The following is a 24731-nucleotide window of genomic DNA, read 5'->3' on the forward strand; positions in this document are numbered from 1 at the left end:
CTCAAATTTTTAGAGCATTTTCATTACTCCAGAAAAGAAATAAAAATAAAAAAGAAAACTCAAATCCTCCCATACCCCTAACCCCCACCCCATTATGGACTCATAGTATTGGTATAGTACATTTGTTACTGTTGATGAAAGAGTGTTAAAATACTTACTGTAGTACAGTTTGCAATATGTATATTTTTACCCTATATACCTCTCTATTAGTAACTTCTGGTTATAGTGTCATACATTTGTTCTAGTTCATGAAAGAGATTTCTATATTTGTACACTTAATCACAGACATTGTCCACCAAAAGATTCACTGTTTTATACATTCCCATATTTTAACCTCCGACTTCCCTTCTGGTGACATACATGACTCTAAATTTCCCCTTTCCATCACATTCACACACCATTCAGCACTGTTAGTTATTCTCACAATAACATGCTACCTTCACCTTTGTCCATTTCCAAACACTTAAGTTCAACCTAATTAAACATTCTGTTCATAATAAGCGACCGCTCCCCATTCTTTAGCCTCATTGTATATCCTGGTAACCTATATTTCATGTCTATGAGTTTACATATTATAATTAGTTCATATCAGCGAGACCATATAGTATTTGTCTTACTTGACTCAAAATAGTGCTCTCACGGTTTCTTCATCAACCTGTTTTTTTTTAAGACAATTGTGTTCACACACCATACATTCTGTCCTAAGTAAACAATCGATGGTTCCCTGTATAATCACATATTTATGCATTCACCACCATCACCACTATCTATATAAGGACAACTCCATTTCTTCCACAAACAAGGAAGAAGAGTCAAAAACAGTAGAGAGACAAAAGAAAAAGAAAAAAGAAAAAAAACGACAGCTAAAAAGCAACAAAAAGAAAGATAGAATTAAACTAAAGTGCAAAAAAAAGTCAGACAACATCACCAATGCCAAGAGTCCCATACCCCTCCCTTATATCCCCCTCTTATAGGCATTTAGCTTTGGTATATTGCCTTTGTTACCTTCAAGGGAGCATAAAATGTTTCTGTTAACTACAGTCTCTAATTTGCATTGATTGTATTTTTTCCCCCAATACCTCCCCATTTTTAACACCTTGCAAGGCTGATATTCATTTATTCTCCCTCATGTAAAAACATATTTGTACATTTTATCACAATTGTTGAGCACTCTAGGTTTCACTAAGTTATACACTCCCAGTCTTTATTTTCCTTCTTTCCTTCTGGTGTCCCACATGCTCCTAACCTTCCTCTTTCAACCATACTCACAGTCATCTTTGTTCAGTGTACTTACATTGCTGTGCTACCATCACCCAAAACTGTGTTCGAAACCTCTCACTCCTGTCTTTTCCTATGTGTCTGTAGAGATCCCTTTAGTATTTCCTGCAGAGCATAAACTCTCTTATTGTCTGTCACAGAATATTTTAAACTCTCCCTCATATTTGAAGGACAGTTTTGCCAGATATAGGATGCTTGGTTGGCGGTTTTTCTCTTTCAGCATCTTAAATATATCAAACTATTTCCTTCTTGCCTCCATGGTTTCTACTGAGAAATCTGCACATAGTCTTATCAAGCTTCCTTTTCTCTTGTTGCTTTCAGGATTCTCTCTTTGTCTTTGACATTTGATAATCTGATTATTAAGTGTCTTGGCATATGTCTATTCAAATTTATTCTGTTTGGGGTATGCTGTACTTCTTGGATCTGTAATTTTATGTCTTTCATAAGAGATGGGATATTTTCATTGATTATATCCTCTATTATTGCTTCTGCCCCTCTTCCCTTCTCTTCTCCTTCTGGGACACCCATGACACGTACATTCATGCACTTCATGTTGTCATTCAATTCCCAGAGACATTAGTCTTATTTTTCCATTCTTTTCCCTATCTGTTCTTTTGTGTGTAGGATTTCAGGTGTCTTGTTCTCCAGTTCCTAAGTGTTTTCTTCTGCCTCTTGAGATTTGCTGTTGTATGTCTCCACTGTGTTTTTCATCTCTTGTTTTTGTGCCTTTAATTTCCATAGATTCTGCCAGTTGTTCTTTCAAACTTTCGATTTCTACCTTATGTTTGCTCAGTGTTTTCTTTATATCCTTCATCTCTTTTGCCATATCTCCCCTGAACTAGATTTGGTATTTGATTTGATTTAGCATATTTCTTTGAAAATATTTAATTGATTGTTTCATTAAACAACTGTATCTTAATTGAGGTGTAAGTTTGTTCCTTTGACCGGGCCATATCTTCATTTTTCCTAGTGTGTATTGTGTTTTTTTGTTGTTTAGGCATCTGGTTTCCTTGATTACCCCAATCAGATTTTCCCAGACCAGAATGGGCTCAGGTCTCAGAAAGGGGAAATATTCAGTATCAGGTTTCCATGAGGGTGTGTCTTAGAGAATGACAGACTTTCCTGTGAGGTCTCTAGCCACTGTGCTTTTCCTAACCTGCCCAGCAGGTGGCGTCTGTCAGCCCGTCGCTCCCCACTGGTGTAAAGAGGTGTGTTCCCTTTAATTTTCAGGTTAAGTTGTTTCTGGATTGGTTGTTTTCTCCCAGGCCCTGGGGTATGAGTTCTGAAGGGAGAGCTGGCCCTAGAGCTGGCCCCCACCTGCTTCCTCTTAGGGAAGATACACCCCCTAGGGAGTTATCTTCTGCATTTGAATAGCTCCCTTGTCTCTCTGACTCTGCTAACTCTACCCCTGTCTGGGTCAGAGCTCCACAGACAGAAAATGGCTTAGGCTCTCTCCACTGAGCCACTCAGGTTGAGAGAGAGAAAAAGGGAGAGTAAGCCCCTTTTCAGAGCCAGTCCATGGACCCCCAGCTTCCCCCTTTGGCCAGAGACAGCAACTGTTTTCCTGGGCTCCCTTTCCTGGGGCACAGGCACCTTCTGGCTCTCTAAGTTCAGTCTCTAAAAGTCTCCGTATTTTTTTTTTTAATTAATTTTTTTCTCTATATCAGCCCCACCTCCTCTGCACTGGGAGCGACCTCAGGGTACTTTGCTGGTTGTTAGGGGTTTGTCTATGTTTGTAGCTTGTATTCAGCAGTCCACATTTGTTAATTAAAACCCCAGCTGGAGCCAGGCTGAGCTATATTTGCTGACTCTAGGAATGCTGCTTTCTCCTATATTGAAGTCAGCCTGCCATGGGGGGAGGGTCTCCCAGAGCAATTCTGCAGTTTTTACTTACAGATTCTATGCTGTGATTTCAGCCTTTCCACCCAATCCAGGTTGGTGTACAATGTGTGGACAGTCACAGTTGTCCCCCAGCAGTTTGTTCCAGATTATATACTAATTGTTTCTGGTTGTTTATTACTTGCTCCAGGGACTAACTAAACTCCACACCTCTGTATGCTGCCATCTTGCCCCTCTTCTCAGTAATTTACATTTTAAAATAATTGCTTTGGGCTTATTACAGCTTCTTCTGTGATCCCATGAGCCAAGATGGATGGAGCTGCCCAGCTCTCACTCAGTGCATGTTGACTTCTTTCAGGCTACCTGATGGTGCTACACACCAGGGGAAAGGACCCCCCCAGAGGGCATCCCAGAAAAGAATCCTCAGCAATTCCCTACTCCTGCCCTGTTAATTAGGCCTAAACACTTTACTATGGGGCATGGTTTGAAGCTTCTGGATGTGCCCCGTCTGGAGGGGAACCTGGGCATCACTGCTCCACGGGGAGTGTCCCAAGGCTTGCTGCCAGAGAACACTCTGAATTCTATCACCCCAGACCTCAAGGAGGCTGGCAAGAGACGGTCCTGGGGACGATGACACTGTGAAGGAAGTGCTTTGTAAGTTGTTAGGTTATCAAAAATGGAAGGAGGTTAAGTCTATTTAAAAGAAAAAAAATTTTTTGGTAGAAATACAGCACTTGAGCTATCTAAAGTGGAGGATACTTATTTAGAGAAGCTGCTCTTTCCCTGGGGGTCCAAAATGCCCATTTAAGTATGTACCATTGCACCTGCTTCTCCCAGCCTTTTAGAAGGGTGATTTTCACAGAACTGTTGGGGGTTTAAATCCTGCCAAGTCAAATGTTCCACCCCACTTCCTTGGAATGGCTGCTGTTGGTTCTTTCTTGGGTTCTGGCTTCTACACACCCAATACCATCTTTTTAGTCCTCTGGGCCTCAACCCCAAACTTAGGGGACTGTGTGATGGGAGTTGGGAGTGAGGGGAGGGGATTCTCCTGAGGGAAGAGGAGAAGGAACAGGTGCTTGCTCTCAGCTTGAGAAGGCTCTGAAAGGTTCGCAAGAGGAACAGCCTGTGATTGAACCGCGTCCCCTACAGACATGTTCAAGTCCCAGCCCCTATTCTGTGGCTGTGAATTAGGGCCAAATGGAATGAGGGTGGGCCTTAATCCAACGTGACTGGGGTCCTTTTCAGCAGAGGAAGTTCAGATACAGGAGGAGGAGACAGACAGGGAGTGAGACAGCCGTTGATGGAGGCAGGCAAGGCATTACAGGTTGCTGGCTCGTCACCCCCGGGACTCTACCGAGTTTCAAGAAAGCCTGAGCCTGCAGACACCTTGAGGTTGGGCTTCTGCCTCCAAACTGTGAGACAACACATCTCTGCTGTTTAAGCCAACCGGGCTGGGGCATTTTGTTACAGCAGCCCTGGCAGACTAAGACACTGCCCAACACATTCTTCTTTTATTTCCCTCCTCTTTCCTCACCCAAGAAAGCATACTTGATGTCTAGCTTTAAGACCCATCAGTGTCACCAAAAGGTCTAGTGGCAGAGGCTGCAAAGCAACTAAAGGAAACTAAAGAACAGGTCAGTCCCATATTCTTTTTTCCCTTATTCTGCAGAGCTACATCCAAGTTCAGCTTTGACCCTGCATTTGCCTGAAGTCCTCTGAGGCTGCCACGTGGCATACCTGGTGACCATCGGATCAAATCAGCCTTTCAGTAGCTCAAGCAAGGCATGATTAGATTTGTCAGGGTCTAAATATTTGCTTTCATATGGCTAAGTATTTGAGATAGTATGAGGTGAAAATCTCCTCATTTTCTTTATATGTTGAAACTACATCAGTTGAAGTATAAATAATAATTTTATTATTGCAAACATAAACTACTGTCATAATTAATAATTATGAAAGCTGTTTGTGTTTTGTACTAACATGATCAAGGCCTTTTGCACAGTTAACCAAGTAAGGGAGTGAGCTGGTGACTGGCATCCTTATTAAGAGCATCTTAGCGAGAGAGCTTTAGGAAGAACCCAGGCCTTGTGAGGCAATGAACGTTTATAACAATTTTTTCTAAGAGGACAGAATGAAAGATTGATATCAAGATTCTACTTAGAAACAACCCAAATGTCCTTCAGTTGGTGAATGGGTAAACAAACTATGGAATGGAATACCATTCAGCAATAAAAAGGAATAAGCTACTGAGAGATGCAACAAAATGGGTGACTCAAATACCTGATGCTAAGGGAAAGACACCAGACGCGAAAGGCTACACACTTCACGATTACATTTGTATGACATTCCAGAAAAGGTAAAACTGGAGGAACCGAAAGCAGGTTAGCTATAGCCAGGGGCTGTGGTGAGGGAGGAGGCTAGCTACAAAGGGGCAGGGGGAACTTTCTGAGGTGGCTGTAACTGACTATACGCTTTCATCAAAATGCATAGAAAAGGATGCTAAAAAGAGTGGCTTTTACTATGTATAAATTAAACTTTAGTACATCAGACCAAAAAACAGATTTACATCAAAATTCTAAAAGTTGTAGAATTGTTTGTTATACTAGGCCTTCATAATTTTAACCAAAATATCCTTTAAGAATTGTATTAATTTTATTTCATTCCTTTTAGTCTATCAGTCTTAAGGGAAAAAAATTCCTATTCAAGAATTCTTTCATATCTTGGAGGAAGAGGGTGAATTAAAGACAGAATACCAACTTCAAAATCATGTACAATATCCAAAACAAATCATTTTTAACGCACATTCTGGAAAATGTGCTAAAGAATATAGCACTAAAGAAGATAGTAAGCATGAAGAAAATCAAAATTAGTTAAGGAAAAATGAGGCCCTTTCCCATCACGCTGAAAGCTGAGCTAGGTAGTATTGTAAACACGAAGTGCCTTGGCTAGAGGAGACTTTAACAGGAGACAATGTGGAGAAAGTACTATTCCTGCACTGTGCCGACAGACTTTTAAAAATGTCCTAATAAAAACTGATAACATTATACTAATTGAGTTTTAAAATAAAGGTGCAGGTTCACACGCATCTAGTTCAGTGGTTCTCCAATGATGTCGACTGCTTCTGGCCTCAGCCGGGGGCTGATTTAACACCCAACCCTCCCGCCAGGCTGTGCTGCGTGTCCCCCAACAGCCCCCCTCTCAGCCACCGTGGGTGGGGGTGGTGCTGGCGGGCGGGGCAGCTGCCCCTCACCTTGCATCAGTGGAAGGTAAAGGTGGTACTGATCCAGTTCCCCACTGAAGACGGCGAAAGCCTGACGCTTCAACAGCATGGCTTTCTGCTCGGAACTTGAGAACAGCTTTAAGGAACTGCTCTGCATGCCTCGGAGAAACAGAGCAAGTAAGTCACAGTTAGCGGGAGAACTACAGTTAGAGCTAAGTTATGGAAGATTCTTACGAGTGTAATTTTGATCTTCCCTGATGAAAAATCATGATTATTCCTATACTTATTTTTAAAATATCCTACTTCTTTAGTGCTATTTAATGACAGGATATTAGAAGAGGACATGAGGTATAGAGAACTACTCCTAATATGTTATGGTAAACTTATTTCTTTCAATACAAGGGTCAAGACGTGAACACAGCTGTTTTTGTAGTATCTCTCCATTATAAAGCTTAGAAAAGGTTGTCAAGGCATTCTTGTCAACAGACTAGAACTGGAGAAGCTCATTCATTCCGTACTGACCTATTATGCAGATCAGATTATGATTTGAGGCTTAGATGGCACCTTAAAAGATTTAAGTAAGGTTATGAAATACTTTGGTAAAACCTGATTATGACGGCATTAGTCCTTTAAACTGTGACTTAAGAATAAGTAACACAGAACTTACTCATTAAATCTTTAAACATTGTTTTCTCATGAGTCAGAAGATGGTCAATAATGGACTTCCAACTGGATATTAAAAAAAAGCAACATTAATTAAAAATACAGTAGTCTCATTAAAAGAGCCAAGAAAAGAGCATGCCCCTTTATGATCTATTAAACACGCTTTCTAGCAAGTTAACCAACAGCTTCTCATTTATAATCCTAATACAGGGAATGAAAACTGACATTTCTCCAGATTACTGTAAAAGAAAACATAAATTGGCAAAGTACTCTGGCTTTTTCAGGATTGCCCTTACATACTTTCACATGGGATGATGCTCATATATTGTGATGATGGAAGGAAGTGGGGGTTAGTGAAGACAAGAACTGCCACTTCTCACTTATTTCCCAGAGGGCTGACTGCCAAATGGGCATCCCAGCAGAAAAAGGATTCTGGGGGTGAAGGTCACAGGGCTCCAAGCAGCCTGCTGGGAGTGGCAGGTGAACTTCAGGCCACACAGAAAGGCTGACCCAGTCTCCACCCTGTATCCTGGTCCTTCCCCATCGTTTCCCCGTTGCCAGGGGAAATGGAGTGGTTTTGCTGGTCTTTTGGGGAAGGGACAGGCAGTAGTACATCAGCACTGACAGCTACATGGCCCCACGGGGCTGCAGCCAGCTCTCAGTAAAAGCAGAGGGTCAGCTGCGCTACTGGTGATGGAGATACGGCCAGTGCCCACAGTAGGCTGCATCTCATTATTGTTTGTCCAAGATCTTTTGATAACAATATAAAGTGGTCCTTGACCCAGCATTGCTGGGCTGAACGTTATGTTCTGGTCTGAACGTTATGTTCTTTAAGAATGATGTGCTCTCTTAATTAAGTGAAATTCCTCTTCTGACAAGAAAAGTTACCTTTTAATGTGGTTCCTCCGTATTTTAAAAGACTGATGTCCTTTCCCAAGAATACACAAGTAACCCATGAGTTGTGATGGTGAGGTCTGTTATTTGGGTAGATGCTAACTCTTTGCTCCCATTTCAGGGATGAGAATAAGTTATTTAAAGCAAAACACTGCTTCTACTTGAAGATTCAGGGCACATTTTTTATCAGGAAAGCATTTCTTACTGAACACAAGAAGTATCCATCTGAAAGAAAGCTGGGTCCAAAAATAAATCCAGGACTTCTTTTTTCCAGGCTCGTTTTGTATAAGCGTAACCACTCAGAGAGCTCAGCAGCTGGGCACCGGCTCGGAAGCTGGGAGCGTTGTAGGCACTAAGGAGGGATGGACAAGACGAGAAAATGGTCATGGTTCACGTGAAGGCTGTCTGAGGAAAACCAGTTGATTCATTCCCCATATATTTTTCTACACAGGGGGAGGGTAAATGGAGAAGACAACGTTACCTGTGATTGCGTAGGTAAGGAAAAACATAGTAGAGCAAACGGGAGATCAATGGCACAGCTTTCTCCTTCTCATCACTTCGATAAACCATGTCCAGGAGAGATGCCAGAACCTAAAAGAGCAAGACCACAGCAAACCAGAAATCTTTTGAAGCCAGTGACAACAAGAAATGTGGTTCTAAAAGCATAATAACGTGACAAGAAAACTCCATGGTGCAGCTTTAGGTCAAGACTGACATAGGGTGACGTCATCAACATGGAGATGTTTACAGCTACTGAAAACTTCTCCCCAGATATTCAGCAAAAAGGGGGGACAATCTTGACTTGTTCAGAACTCTGGAAGAGGGCATAGACTGGAAAAGGACCCTACAAATGCCGAATTGAAGAAGAAAAAAGAAAAATATCAGGTGAGGAAAACTCTGTTCTGGACTGGATGGTCCTCTCCCCTCTCCCCTCCCACTGGGGACCCAGACCATAAAATCATCACAGCAGTGAGACAGACCCCCACCGTCTGGAGACCCGGAGGACACGGGAGGACATTTCAAGGTCCAGATCAGTGAGGCACAAAGAGTCTGAGAAAATGTGGGCAGAGATTGTTTCCAGCCCTGGGTCTGGAAGCCCTTCCCCCACCCTTGAGGGAAACAGTAGCTGGTGGCCTGATCCTTGCTGGGGGGACAGCTGAAAACTGTGACAGCTGGGGGAGTCCTCTGCCGCAGGTGGAGTGGGGGACACAGACCCACACTGAGTCAGATTTTGCCTGGCAAAGTGAGGGCCCAGGAAACCTGCAGCTTCAGCCCCACCTGGTCAGAAGGGGCTCCAGAAAGTAACTCAGCCCCCTCCCGGCTGGACTCCAGGAGGTAATTCAGCCCCACCTGGTCAGACTCAGCCTCAGATCCAGAAGGTAAACACTTTCTGAGCACAAGTGAGTTACCGAACAGTGCCACTGGAAAATGCAAGGGTATTGCAGGATTTCCAAGAACCTCTCCAGACCTTAACCCAGGCCCACTGGAGCTGGTCTACACCCCCGGCACAGGAACCCAACCCTGTTTAAGCTGAGAAAAATGGACAACCCCAATGGTTAAAGCAGTGCTCTAAAACAAACCCCAGGGCTTGCTGTCTGGTGAAAAACAGAGCACCACTGGGAGCCAGCAGACTTGTTTTACCCACACACAGAGACCTTGCTGTGGTGCTCAGTGCCTACCCCCCAGAGGCAGGCTGCTGGTTTTTGGGGGACACTGGGAGGCAGGGCAGAGTTAATCTGACAACTGGCTGGTGAGAAAGACAAAGAATAGATAGAGATCAAGGCCAACAAACAAGAAAACCTCAGGCAAAAGAGAGAAAATGACCTCCAGAGTAAATTAATCAAGAAAATCAAATGCCTAGACAGCAAAAAATCCCAAGTCATCCTATGAAGCATGAAGATATTGACCAGTCAAAGACTGACTTATAAACTTGCGGGGAGGGTAGGGTGCAGCCTGCACTTCCTGGTACCTGAGGATGGAACGCCCTTGCAAAGACTCAGGATGGTAACCATTTAGAGAAGGGCCAACAAATCAGGACTGTGTGTACCTCTGCCAGGAGAGAGAGGGCCTGCACGCTGTACACCGAGGGGACGGACGCAGACACCATCGAAGAAGCTGCAGCAGCATCTGCTAAAAGCAGAAGGCATTTGTGTTTTTAATGACGAATGGGTCACCATTTACTACCCGAAAGCACCAAGTGAACTTGATTCATAAGTTCCCACCTTTCATACAGATTGTGTATGTAAATATGACTTAAGGTCTTCTTCCCTTAACAAATGCAATTCCGGGAACTAAGAATCTGGATCTTTTGATCAAATACATCAACACCAACTCACTGTCCTCCTCCCCATTTTGGGTCTCATCGCCATTCTTGGAACCTGGACATCCCCTTGGATGACCCTCTAACACCCTCGCCTCTAAGCCCCTTGCCCTCTCCTCTTCCAATGATCTTTTATTCTGCTCCAGCTCAGCCACACACAGCTGCTGTCGGATCCTTGACCTCACCAATTTCCCAAATCTCCACATTCAAGGTTTCCACTTCAATCACCCTCCTGTGGCCACCCTGGCAATTTCCTGAATCCTTGTACAAGGTCTCCAATCTCTTGAGCCACCACCCTATCCACTTAACTACCACCCTAAGCTCCTCCAGATCTTAGATACCTCCCCACAGGTTAGGAAGGTCACAGACACCTGGGAAACGCCAGCAGCCGTGGCCCAGACTACACCCACCCTTCTCTGGGGAAGTCACAAATACATGCTTAAGTGGCCATCTTCAGCCCTTCCACTGCCCTCACTCCCTAATCTATTGTGTGCCCTTCCACAACCTGGGGGAGATGTTAAGTCTAAAGAAAAGGGCAGCTAGCTCTAAATCTGCAGCTCCAGATGCTTAGAATGGGCATTCTCATTGGTAGGGTCCCCTCCCCCCAGGTGGATAAACCACACTCAAACAGTATAGATCGGTCTCTCTTCTCTGGCACAAAGTGGTGTGTGTGGAGCTGCCATCTACCGACCCGATCTGGAGCAGTTTTGGCCTTCCCAGGAGGCCAGCAGTGATGGGACTTCTTCACCTGCTCTTTTGGACTTTTTGTGCTGAGTAAGTGACCAGAGATATTTGCCCTTTCTGGACTCTCCATACTGTGCAAGTAATAAAGGGATCATTTGCTGAAAGTTTCTGTTGTGCTCTGAACCTGTGTTTCCACCATGCACGACTGTAGCGACTCGTTCCACACCACCCACATCCCATGGTTTACATCTGCTTTGCAAACACCTTTCACTCCTTTGCTTCTGCTCCCCTTAAAGAACTCACTTAGAAAACTGCGGCCCTGGCTATACTCAATGATCTGTCTCTGAGTCCTCCCATAGCTAAATGTTCCTGGAGAAAACCACCCCTCTCTGTAACTGAGCTCATTTTCATTTCATGACCACGAACCTCGAGAGGGGCCTGACACTCCAGATAATCCTTCTGGGTGCTCCTGGGCGGCATGCTGGCTTTCCTACTCCCCAGGGTGATTCTTTCACATGCTCTCTCATCCTCACTCAATACCCATCAGTGCCCTCCACCCCCTTCTCAGCTGATAACCTCACCTCACTACTTATTTCTTGAGAAAACAAATGCAATCAAATGAAAGTGCCCTCATTTTGCCAGTATGAGTTATTAACCCAGAGCATTTATAACCATATTCTCTGCCTCCTCTCCTATTTTAAGAGACATGCCCTGGCTTCTATCAAAGAAAAATAACTCCATTTACGATATTAATCCTGGCCCTTCGGCCTTCAAGGACTTGGCTTTCATTATCCTTTCACTGTCTTGCATTAATTTCTTCCTCTCTGCTGAACTGTTCCCATCAGTGTTCAAACAGGCTTTGATATATTACAATTTAAAAACAAATCAAAACAATAAAAAACATCCCTTGATCTTTAATACCACTTGGCTAATCCCTTACTCACAACTGAGCTTCAAGGGGTTATCGACATCCACTCTTACTGCTTGCTCCCCAATCATCCTCTTCTCCGTTCACTGCATTCAAGTTTCCCCCCCTTATCCAAACCACCTGCCCCCAGTGACTTCCATACAGCCAAATCCAGAGGTCCCTGCCCTTACCTCACTCTGCTTCTGGGCAGCGTTCCTTAGGTTCCAGACTCCCTCCTTCTTGAAACACTTTCTTCTTGTAGGTTCCAGGATTCTATGCTCTCTTGGCTTTTCTCCCACCCCAGTGATCATCCTTGCTGACTCCTTCTCTTTTCCAGACATCTCAGATTTAATATGTACAAAATAGAACTCCATTTCCCCCTCCAGAATATTCTTTCTTCACTCCTTTCCACCTCAATAACTTGCTTAAACCAAAACCTAGTCACCCTTGATTGCTTTTTTTTTAACCACCACGTGCAAACCACCAGCAAGTCCTGTTGACGTTGCCTTGAAATCAGTTCACCGCTCTATTGCCCTGGCTCCAAGCCAACAGCATCTCTTGCCTGAACTCCTGCAAAATCCTTTTAACTGGATTTCCTGCTTCCACTCTCACTCGATACAGCCCATATTGCTTCTGGCAGCCAAAGTGGTGTTTTCTAAAGATTGAATTAGATCGTGTTGTTGCTCTAAACACTTTAATGACTTCCCACAGCAAGCAGAATCCAAGCCAAGCTCCTACCATGCTCTGTAAGGCCCCCCAGCCTTGCATCCCCAGCCTCCCTCTATCCTCCTCCTGCAGCCCCCTGGCCTTCAGGTTTCTCACCCTTCCCTCTGCACAGGGCCCTCCTCATCTTCCATCTCTCGGCACAAGTGTCCCCTCCTTGGGGACACGTTCTGTAACACCTGAAGTGGCTCCACCCCACGCCTGGCACTCGTTACACAGCCCTCTTCTTTCCCTCACTGTACTAAGTGCCACCTGACATTCCCTTGGTGATTTAACTTTTGATATCATCTTTCTCACGTTCCATGAGAGAGAAGCTAGTTGTGTTTGCTGCCGCAGCACCAGAACTCAGAACCTGTGCAGGGCACATCCTGGGTGGGCAAAAAGACTTATTTTCTCTCCATCTCAAGAACCTGCATGTCCACCGCATACCCAAAAACTTCAAGCAGAGAAAAAGCCGTCACTTTGAAGCCTCCCTCTCTATCATGCTCTATGTGGCTAATATGTTGATTCTTAGTTTGTTCATCAAGATTAGAATAAAATACAGTTATGACCCAAACACTTAGTTTTTTGGTACTCCATAGTTTACCACATAAGTCTTATTGAGATTCTTAAAAATCAGTTCCAGCTTTGGAATTCTAGTATTTATTTCTAAATAGGAGCATTAACCATTTTTTTCAGGTAATTTACAACAGTATTCACTTGAGGTTAAATTTAATTATTGCACAAAAGCCAGATCAAACAACATGACTCTACAGGGGCGAGCCAGCTGCACTGGTGGTGGAGAAGCGGTTTAAACATACAACAAAAAGCACCGAGGGCAAATTAGCCCACAGAAGCCGGAGCTCTCCTTCCCTACAGCCACAACCATAACCACGACCACAGCCCAGGGAGGCATAATCATAGGTTATGCTGGTGAATGACAGTATGTTAGTTACAGTATCACTATTACAGAATAAAGGATAATTATTTCTTTTACACAAAACACAAAATTGGCTATCAAAAAAATATGGCAGAAGGAAGGGAGTGCGGTGTTGTCTCTTGTCTGTGCCACACACCATCTCCTCCCCCTTCTGGGAAGAGAACTCTCTTTTGGGTGGAGAGCCCATTTCATGGAGCACCAGGGAACCAGCCCCTCCTCCCCAGCTCCGGGCCAGGCAACTGCCCCACGCAGAGCCCACCAGAGTCTTGACATTACACTCGGTTAATTTCACCTCTGCACCTGGTTCCCACCTGACTATGCCAGATATCAACTCTCGGGCTTTTCACTTACATTAGTGAAAAAGATTTTGTTCTGCTGTTTTTTGCTTCTGTGAGTCTGAAATGGGATTTTTTTACTTGCAAAAAGAGAGCCCTGACTAGTGGACCCTCCTTCCCTTGTATATTAAAAATTTCAAGTTTAGGACTAAGTGACGTGCAATGAAACACCAGAATCCCAGGGCCCAGAAATGAGACACCATATAAAAAGCCTGACTGCAGTTTGTTGGTTTACTGTTTTCTTTCCACAGTTCTGCAAAAAGAAAACACACAACCTCATTTTCTTTACCCCATGCTGATTTCTATCAAGTCCAGGTCCAGGTAAATGGTCTTGGGAAGTTACTTTGTTGACCCTTTCTGAGGCTCATCGAGGGTTCAGTGTGGCAGTGGGTAACACTAGGGAACTGTCCAGTGAAATCCTACTGTTCACCCTACACTTTGATATCAAAAGTTAAATCACCAAGGGAATGTCAGGTGGCACTTAGTACAACTTAGCTTGTAAGAAAAGAAACAGCTGAAAATAGAACAAAAAAGAGGAATATCTAAAACCATTAGCAGAAGTTGGCTCTAAAGCTTAGGGGTTAGAACATCGGTCTTGTAAAACCCTCAGCGGTCGGCAGGCATCATGCTCTGCTCGCTGCCCACCTACCGCCCAAATCTCCCTCAGCGTCGGATTCTTCCGGGGAGATCTGAGGCTGGGCCTTCACTTCCAGGTTTCTGCTCAGCCAGCTGGTCTGTTCCAGGGAAGAGCCCGCGATGTTCCCCACTGCTTCGAGGATTTTCTGAGTAACTTCCTGAGATTAATCAGGAGAAAGACGAAAGGAATTTGGTTGAGGAAGAGAATCTTCAGTGTCTAAAACAGCGTTGTCCAATAGATACATGAGCCGTGAATGTGAGCCACACGTAATATTAAATTTTCTAGGCCACATTAAAAGGGCAAAGGAAACAGGTGAAATTAATTTTGGTAACATATTTTCCTCAACCCAATGCATCCAAAATATTATCAACAAGTAATCAATATAATAGTATTGTACATTTTTAAAAATACTTAGCCTTTGAAATCCAGTGTGTATTTTACACTTGCAGTACTTTTAATTCAGACTAGGCACACTTCACATGTGAGATAATAACCACAGTTCACATGTGAAGTGCACCCAGGAAAGAACTCGGTTGGGCAGCTGGGAAAAAGAGAACAAAACACTGTGCGGTATCATATCAAGTACTTCCAGCCGAGTGCAGCTGTACACGTGCGACGTCTGAGAATGGGATGCCCAGGACTCTACCTGGTCCACAAGCTTCACAAGCACAGCAGGTGTGTAGGAGGAGCATGTCTATCTGCTGAGGGGCAAGGAGGGTGAACCCGAGGGAATTGCCCAGCTGGTAAACCGAGGCAGAGATGGGCTGTGTGAACGGGGAGAGTGGAAGATGGAGAGAAAGGACCTAGGGGCTGGAGGGTGTGGGAGCCCCTGGCCCCCAAGTGTCTTGAAAACTGCACACAGCATTTTTGCTTGACCTAGAACAGCTTAGGTTTGACCTATTCTCCTTGTAACATCAGTTGCTAACTGTAATCCACACCTGAAACTACCTCTTCCCTGAGACTCCCTGAGATACTGTTATCTCTATAATCCTCCCCTCTTCCCTGCTGATTACAATCAACCCCTCCCTGTGTTGCAGGACCCCACTCCCTGCCTTATGCTCTCATACCCATTGGAATGTCGAGCCCTTATAACCAGCTTATTTAGCCCCCCAAAGCATGGACTATTTCCACGTTGTGCTCTGAACTGGCTGCCATTCAGAGCAGCTCCTGAATCCTTTCAGAGAAGCTCCTGATTTCAGAGCAACGTGACTCAACTTCCCCACTCTGTAGGTAAGGCCTATAATAAAAGCTCATGTCTCAGAACGTGTCCAGTGCTTTCCTTAGTCCTTTGGCTATGAAAGCCCTCTTGGGCCGTGACAATTGGTGTGCCAGCCTGGAGCCTAAAGAAATCCCAGGCACTGATGACATGAACTTGGGGAAGGGAAATAGGAAGTCCCTGGGTGGGATACCGGGGTGGCCTGCGACACTTATGTGGGGAGGGGTGGCTGCCCTCCTAGATGAATGAGGTCTGCCGAGGGAGTATGGAGATGCGTATGACTCCCTGGCTGGACTAATCGCTCTCCTGCTTCAGGCTGCAGGACTAGAAGGGTTTCATGAGAAAAAGGAAAGCCACTAGGCTGCTGCAACAGTAGCCTGGCCGTTCTTGGAAGCTGTGTGTGCAGCTACAGAAAAGGCCTTAACAGCTGATGCCACAGTCTGCCGCTTAGAAGAGGAACTGAAGTTAGAAAGGGATATGCAGTTGACCCAAGCTGAATTGAAAGACACTCTGGATAAAAGTTTAGAAACACTGGCATGCCAGCACACTAGAGTAAGAGGGCACAAGCCGCCCAAAGGGCAAGTTAGGCATATCCTGGCTTCCCCTGACTGGAGCCCTAAAGTGTGGGACTCTGTGGATTCCTCTTCAAAGATGATGAGCCCGTCTGACCGGGAAATTAAAACTGAGGAAAGTAAGCTGCACGTCCTCTGGTCCAACAAAAGGTGCCTTTCCCCAGATGTTCTGTGGCAATACATCAGTATAAATTACCAGGGTCATTTAATAGCCCTGTCTGGCCAATGGAAAAAACTAATGGTACCTGGCAAATGACTATTAATTATATCAAACTTAATTTAATAACTTCTTTGTTTGCAGCTGTGTCAAATATAGCTACCTTGTTGCAGGATATGAGTACTCAATTAAGCCAATTTCACTTTGTGTTAAACCTTGTCAGAGCTTATTTTAGTATTTTAGATCCCTCCAGCCAGATTGCATCTACCTTTATGTGGGAAAACCAACAATGGACGTTTGCTGTGCTTCCACAAGGACACCTCCACAGCCCCACCATCTGCCATGGACTGGGAGCACAAGATTTAAGGAAAAGGACACCCCCTGTGTTTCACTATAATGAGGATATCATGCTAACCAGTAATTCTTTTTCAGAACTAGAAACTGCTGTTAGCACAGTGGTGACCCACCTTGAAAGTCAAGGATGGGTGATAAATTGAAGTGAATTACAAGAGCCTGAACATTCTATCAAGTTCTTGGGTATTGTCTGGTTGGGTAAAACTAAGCTATTCCTTTAGCTGCTGTTGTTAAAATACAAAGTTATCCTATACTGATAACTTCTAAACAAGTAATAGCTTTTCTTGGTTTATTAGGTTATTGGAAACTGTTTATACTCTATTTAAAAATTTTAAAACTTTCGTACACCCTAATTAGAAAAGGAAAAGCATGGGAATGGGATTTTCCACAGCAGGCTGTTTACAAAAGTGCAAGCACAGGCTTTAAGAGGGGTGGGACCCCGATATATCCTGTGAATTGAATGTGGCCAGTGACAATATTGGCCTTGGGTGGGGTCTGTGGCAAAGGCAACAGGCTAAATGTGTAACTATTAGATTCTGGTCCCAACTTTGGAAGGGCACAGAACTCAGATATAGGCTGTTGGAAAAGCAATTGTGTGCAGCTTATAATGGTCTGTTACAAGTGGAAGGTTTACCTCAAAGGTGCCCAGTGGCCACATTCATACAGGGGTGGACACAGGAGACTATAAATAAGCCCCATTTGGGGAGTGCTCTGCTAAGCACAGTGACAAAACAGAAAGTCTATGCCCTACAGTGCTGAATTTTTAACAATAGCCCTGTGAGTGCAGAGATGCGTGAAATTTTAGGACGGGTCTCCCATGTGGAAGAGCAGCATTCCCTGCCTCCTGCTGATCCTCCCGAGGTGGCTCCTCCCATGCCCACCATTGATGGAAAAGGGAGTATACCTGACTCTGCATGGTATACTGAATGATTGGCACCTGGGCAACATGCTATCTGAAGGGCTGTGACTGTCCAGCCAAGTACTGACATCATCTGGTGGGAGACGGGAACTTTGCAAAGCAGCCAGTGGGCTGAGCTGCGGGCTGTGCGGATGGTAACTGTCCATGAACCAGGAGATACCTTGACTGTCTGCCCAGACAACTGGGCCGTATATCGAGGTCTAACAGTATGAATGGCCACGTGGAAGCAGGAGCAATGGGCGGTGGTTGACGCCCCTATGGGGGAAGGAACTGTGGGAAGACATCTGGATGGCCTGCAGAATGTAAGGTTACTGCTTTCCATATTTCTGCCCATAATGTTAACTCACTGCCAGGTAATGCAGCTGCAGATGCCCTAGTGAAATTCTGCAACCTAACAGCCATGATGCATGAGGCGACCAAATGGCTGCATCTGAAAACTGAGCACCAAGGGTACCAGACCCCGTAGAAGCTGGTGCAGCAATTTCAGCTGCCTATCACCCGACAAGAGTTAAAAGGCGTAGAGGACGCTAGCCCCTCCTGCTCACTGTGACAGCCCAGAATGCTTCCTCACCATCTTGAATCCATCAGCCGAGACCAGATTTCTCTCACCTGGTGGCAAGTATACTATATTGACCCTTTCCTCTGTCCAAAGGGGCAAAATACACCTTCACCACTGCAGATACAGCTACGAGACTGCTGCTGGCCTTCCCAGGGGGCAAGGCCAACTAGTGAGCTATCATATGTAGTTTAAAAAAAAAAAATTAAGTGCCTTTTCCGGGGTCTCCACACATGTGGACAGCGATGGGGGGACCCCCTTCACTGGGCCCATGCAGGGCTTAAGAATTCAAATAAGGGGACCAGCTCCTCTCAAGCCGCAGTGAGGCAACAATAATCTGCTCCTGCCTGTGCCACAAACACTAGAAATTGGGGAAAACAAGGTCAACTGGCTCTGGTTCTGGCCCATGCAGCCAAGCTGGTTGAGAATCCTAAGTCCATGGGGTATTTACTGTGCCCAAATTTATTCGTATTCCCATCCTCCAGGGAACTGTATGTGTAACTTTGCAACCCCAAATGAACTGTAGATCTAACCCCAAAGGGCTCCCCGCAGGGGAAGAAAATATGGCATTATAAAAAAAACCCTCACCTGGAACTCTACTATCCACTAATGAAAACTCAAATTGTTCCTACATGTGCTATTAATTCTTGTCAAAAAATTGTGTAATACTGTTTCAATAATGCGTTAACTAAAGTGTTGTATTTAGCATTATTCTAACAAGTTTTAACTTTAGTGGTAATTGTACGCTGTAGAATGTCTGCTTGAAAACGGTTTCCAAAATTATTTTGGTACCTTAAGTACAAGAGGTATAAAGAATGTTTTATTTGAAAGGTAAAAGGAAAGTAGTTTTGGCCTAAATGATTGGTTATTTTAGAATGGAAAAGAGAATTGTAGGACAAAAAACTGGATCATTATAGAAAATTGCAGAAAGTTTGTGGAAAGGGAAATTTATTTCTGTGGACAAAGTTAGGAAATGGTAAAAAAAACAAAAAAACAAAAAAAAAAACCACTATAGAATAAAGCAGACTGCCTGGTAGTTTTATCCTGTAGCTGTTTTAGCCCCAGGTGTACCTGTGCTTTAACCAACATTCAAAGTTGTGTATATGTACCCGATAACTCACAAAATGTAACACAAGCTCTTGATCACACGCCAGATCATACTGAACACTTATCTGATAATCCTTTGTCCAAATGGTTTACTTCTTTATCTTGGCCATAGTGCCATGGGGATTACTGTCCATATGTACTGGTTTACTTGTACTCTGCTGTTTGCTGTATTGTTGTTGTGAATTATGGATGCAATGTCTGTCCTATGGTCAATGCAAATCGCTGTGTGGGAGTGGAATGTGGGAGCCCCTGGCCCCCTAGTGTCTTGAGAACTGCACATAGCCTTTTGCTTGACCTAGGACAGCTAAGGTTTGACCTATTCTCCTTGTAATATCAGATGCTAACTGTAATCTATACACGAAACTATCTCCACCCTGAGACTCACTGAGATATTGTTATCTCTATAATCCTCCCCTCCTCCCTGTTGATTACAATCAACCCCTCCCTACGTTGCACTGCACGACCCCCACTCTCTGCCTTATGCTCTCATATCCATTGGAATGTCGAGCCCTTATAACCAGCTTATTCAGCTCCCCCCCCAAAGTGTGGACTATTTCCACGTTGTGCTCTGAACTGGCTGCCATTCAGAGCAGCTCCTGAATCCATTCAGAGAAGCTGTTTATTTCAGGGCAATGTGACTTGACTTCCCCACCCTGTAGGTAAGTCCCATAATAAAAGCTCATATATCAGAACATGTCCAGTGCTTTCTTTAGTCCTCTGACAACAAAGCCCTCTTGGGCTGTGACAGAGGGGATCCTGATTCCCAGGCAGTAAGGAGAATGGATGGGGAAAAAGGACAGTGTGGGTCTAAGACAGCAGGAAGGAGTTAGCTGGGGGTAGGGCATTATGGGGTGGAAGCAGGCCACCCACCTGCCCCTGTAGTCAAGGGAAACAGGGAGGAGGTGCCCCAGTTGCCATGGTGGAAGCACTACCTGTGCCCAAAGCTGAGCCGAGGAAGCACGAAGGGCTGGGGGCCTGGGGGAGGTGACAGGCCATTCTGGGGATTTGCCAGATGGTTTAGGTAAGTGCCATGCAAGTATCAGACGTGCACCGTCTGCATTCTAATGGTGCTTTCTTCTTGTCTACAAGTCAAGGCCAAGGGATTTTCTACATTTTCTGGTTAAGCGTTACTGTGATGTGCTAGTGCTTAAGCACTGGGGAGCTGAAGCTACTGCAGGATATATCTTTCACAGATGCCAGGAACAATAAAGATTAGCAGCCACATCTCCAAAACTATAAAACTTACTTCCTGGTTTAACTAGAAGCCTTAGCAGAACCTTTCTTTATAAATTAATAATGGAAACATTTATCCCTAGAGGAAGAGTTCCTGGTTTTCTACTTACCTGGATCTCAAGAATATAAAAACTGGTTGGAATAGTAAGATATACATAGTACTCCTATTTGTTTATATTTTATCTAATTGGGACATGATAAATGTTAAAAAGTTTTTAGTAAAATGGAGATTTATCTTCTATACATTACAAAAAGAATGTTAATAGTGGTTTTCTTTGGCCAGTGGAATTATGGGTGATGTTAGCATTTAATTTGGAAATAATTCCAATTTCCAAAAAAGGGGCAAGAAAAGGACAAACTCTTATACACTCTTCGGTTAACATTTGGTCTCATTTGCTTTGCTACTCTCTCTACATATGCACATGTTTTTATTTGGAACCATTTGAGAATAAGCTGCAGACATCTCTTTACACTTAAACACCTGAGTGTGTGTTTCCTGAGGACAAGGACATTCTCCTACACAGCCACAAATTCATGAAGTTTAACATGGGTACACTGCCATTATCTAATCTGCACTCCATGGTCAATTTAGTCAATGGTTCCAGGAAACGTCCTTCAGAGCAGTTTCTTCCCCAGCTCTGGACCCAATCCAGGATCATGCACTGACTTTGGCTGCTATCTCTAGTTTCCTTTCTTCTGGAATGAGGCTCCTCTTTGTCTTTTATCACATGACGTGGCCAGAAGCAACTCAACCTGTGACTGCCTGAAGTTAGCTCACAACTTGAGGCAGCTGGTGTTTTCCTGCCAGAAGCACGGTATATGCCAGATCCTTTCCAGTGGGTCATCCAGGGACATGGCGCAGGCTTGCGCCATCCCCGTGAGGCTCGTGTGCTACTGGGAGGTGGTATCTGCCAGGCTGCCACACTGTCAAGTTACTGTTTTTCCCCTTTGCAATGAACAGGTAATTATTAAGGAGGTACTCTGAAACTATGTAAATATCCTGTTCTTCATCAAACTTGCACTCACTAGTTTTACTATCCATTGATTATTTTCAACTCAACCAGATATTATAATGTTTGCAAAACAGTGACTTTCTAACTTCATCAATACTTCCATGTTTATTAGTTGGCATTCTACCGTAGGGAGTAGTTTTTCCTTCTATGGGTGAGTTTTACTTTTTTTTTTTGGTCTTTCCAAAATTTTCAATGAGTATGGGTTGCTTTTTTAACGGGAAAAATAAAAGGTTTAAGGAATCTGTGTCTACAGATAAATTTATTCTTCCTATACTTCCAATTATGCTTATGAGCAAGGGATCGTCTTGTAAATTCCAAGGGAGCTTGCCCAAGCATAACCCAAGCCTTCACCAGCAAACCCCAGTGTATCTGAACCCTCTAAAGACGGTAACGGAAGGAGTTAGAATTGAGATCAAATGCAAATATTTAAGATAAAATTATGCCCAAAGTTTATTATCTATAATGACATCCTCTAAAGAGGTACAGCATCACTGGGATAATGATTTGCTAATCTTCCTCATATACACACCTGCAGGTCTTTTTGGTCCTTCTTGCTTTCCAGGTTGGGAGTTCTGGTTACGAAGTCATTGAGCATACTGTTGAGAGACGGGCAGCTTCAGACCAAGAATTCTGCAGAAATGAAATATGAGCTAGTAGAAAATGCCGTGGTGATGTTAATGCTGTGACATGATACCTGAGAAGCAGAAAATATCCAGGTGGAGCTAGGTTCATCTGTACGGATTCCTTCAACAGTCCCAACAAGGAAGGAAAGTTCTCTTGCAAGGCTGGTACCGGGAGCCTAGTTAAGAACACACAGGGAAAAGACCCCCAAAAAAGTTTCAATAAACATTTACTTGTAAGCACATTTCAGATCCAGGCAGTCGAAAAGCAGAAGAGAAGGCATAGCTGACCAACCTGTTTATTCTCTTTTTACTAAAAGAGGCATAAGCTAAATTTTGGTATTCTGGCAAGAACTGGGAGTGGGGAGACTTAGAATCTTGCCCTTAAAAGATCAAGTACTACTGGTTTCCTCATCTATAAAATAAAAGCCTTAAACTAGATGCTCATCTTGGCTCTCTTGGGTCTTTCCAGCTCTAACATCTGCCTCCCAAATATGGTTGGTAACATAGTGTCACCCATCAGGAGGTCAAGGGCATTAGGTCAGGGGTCACCCACGAGGAAACTGATCGAAGATCAGCAGCTCTAGGGAAGGAGGAGGATTTGGCGGCTATTGCTACAAGGCAACGGGGCCCAGTGCAGCAGGTGAGGGCTCAAACCACAGGCAGGGAGGCCAGGCCAAGGCCCTGTTCCCCGACTTACCACTTCGTGTGCAACCTTGGCGTTTGTCCTCTGCAAAAGGAGGACGATAGAAACCTTACCTGCAGCTGCTGTGAGGCTCAGATACGACTGAGGCCACGACAGCAAACAGCAGCTCACATTACAATACTGACTACCACACATGAGCCACTACAGGGGAGAAATGACCAGCTCAGCTTTAATTCCCAGAGGAAAGAACCCCAGTGATCCTGGAGGGTGAAGGGTTAGCAGCTGGTCTGAGCTTATCCCTGGACCAGGGGACAGCTGGGATCAGGACCCTCCGTCGACCTTCTCGCAACTCTGGTCTCCGGAATGGGGTGGGCGGGGATAGCTAAGGAAGGTTAACTGTGTTAACCAGGAAGATCACCTGGTTGTCAATTATTTATTGTGAAACTCCTGACAGACACATAATGGTAAGAGAGATGGCTACCTTGAGAAGGGGACTGTACCCCCTTCACCCTCATTTCTGGCAACAGATGGTGCCCCCTGTAGAATGGAGGGGTCTGGGAGCTGCAGCTGGGAGGTTGCTATCTCGAAATCTGGAGGTATTAAAGCTTCCTTTTCAGCCATGGAGAAAAGCCTGAGGAAACTGCCCCCAACACCTCCTTTAGCTGAGACTGCTTGGGATAGATACCAAGCTCAGTAAACCGCAGCAGACACCACTCAGCATAAGACACCAGAAAGCACTGAGGTCAGCGCCAAATATAATCATTTCTCTTTTTCCTAAAAGACCCTTGCAGCACTTTCTTAAATTTTTTTGGTATCAATTTAATTCAAACCTGATTCCCTTAAAGTTTAATAGGCTTTAAATAAAGCTTTGCTAACATAAGGTGTTCAACATATAGCACACAGATTTTAAAGATTAGATCTTTGGAGAAGGAAAAATAAAGTCATCAGAGCATTCCCACATCTTGGGAAATAACTAAGACAATGTTAAAGCATTTTCTGAAAAAAGGTTCTAAAATGGTCAATAAATATAATTGGAATTACTACTTATGGCTACTGCACTATCATCTGTAACTCAGACGTGTTTTTGAGGGACTGCCTTACCTTTGGAGAAAAGCATAGCTGAACTGCAGCACAGGAATATCCACTAGGGGCGATTTCTGAAAATTCAACTAAAATGAATTACTCCAAGTTGGTAGGAAATCAGGCACAAACAGAAGCCAACTACACAATGAAACAGATTATAAAACCCGACAAAATGAAGATTTTTAGCCGAAGCAGCTTTCAAATGCTGTGACAGACGTGAGAATATCCTGCAGTATAACGAACGCGAATACATCCTATGACGTCCCGGAATATCAGTGCCCCCTTAAGAGAGTTTGCAGTGAGATCCCATTCGGTTCACCCACTTCCAGTCCAGGCTACTCATGCACATTAAGCTGTTCACAGGGAAAATGGGGAATTAGAACTGAACTTCCCAAAACAAGGAGCTGGGGCCAGTGTTGAGCCTTATAAATACATGTGATTAGCTACAGACGAGAGACAGCAGAAAACTCCACTTTTCAGCTTACAGAAGTCCCTCAAACCCAGCCCAGCCAACTTCCCCAACCCCCAAGGGGCTGGACTCCATTGAAACTGGTTTCAAAACACACACTTTTTCCCTCCAATTTGTAGAAGTTACAGAAGTTAAGCTAATTAACTAAACTAACCACAAATTTTTTGAAGAACAACCAAAAACCCAGCAGCCAAACAAGATCTAGTTTCTTTTTTAGCCCAAGATAAGACTATGTACATTGTGGGTATTTGCAGAAATTCAAGTAACGTGATGTAACAAAAACTGGACGTGCCTGCTCTGCCTGTCAACAGAAGCTGCTTCAGAGCCTTCTCCAGGACAGATCCCCTGTGGGCCTACGACCATGAGG

At 44.2% G+C, this 24731-nt stretch overlaps 1 protein-coding gene across 1 annotated transcript in view; it reads right to left on the reverse strand.

Moving 5' to 3' along the window:
- Positions 1-24731, reverse strand: part of DOP1B (DOP1 leucine zipper like protein B) — a 121725-nt gene that overhangs the window by 10141 nt on the left and 86853 nt on the right. Inside the window, exons 24-32 of the mRNA XM_037831714.1 lie at positions 23914-23969; positions 22241-22345; positions 22076-22142; positions 14432-14576; positions 9942-10021; positions 8376-8485; positions 8100-8246; positions 7005-7066; positions 6368-6496 (exon numbers count right to left, since the gene is read on the reverse strand). Coding sequence (XP_037687642.1) covers positions 6368-6496; positions 7005-7066; positions 8100-8246; positions 8376-8485; positions 9942-10021; positions 14432-14576; positions 22076-22142; positions 22241-22345; positions 23914-23969 — 901 coding nt within the window. The remainder of the gene's footprint in view (positions 1-6367; positions 6497-7004; positions 7067-8099; positions 8247-8375; positions 8486-9941; positions 10022-14431; positions 14577-22075; positions 22143-22240; positions 22346-23913; positions 23970-24731) is intronic.

Source organism: Choloepus didactylus, chromosome 1, assembly GCF_015220235.1.
Source record: "Choloepus didactylus isolate mChoDid1 chromosome 1, mChoDid1.pri, whole genome shotgun sequence".
In the NCBI taxonomy this organism is placed as follows: domain Eukaryota; kingdom Metazoa; phylum Chordata; class Mammalia; order Pilosa; family Megalonychidae; genus Choloepus; species Choloepus didactylus.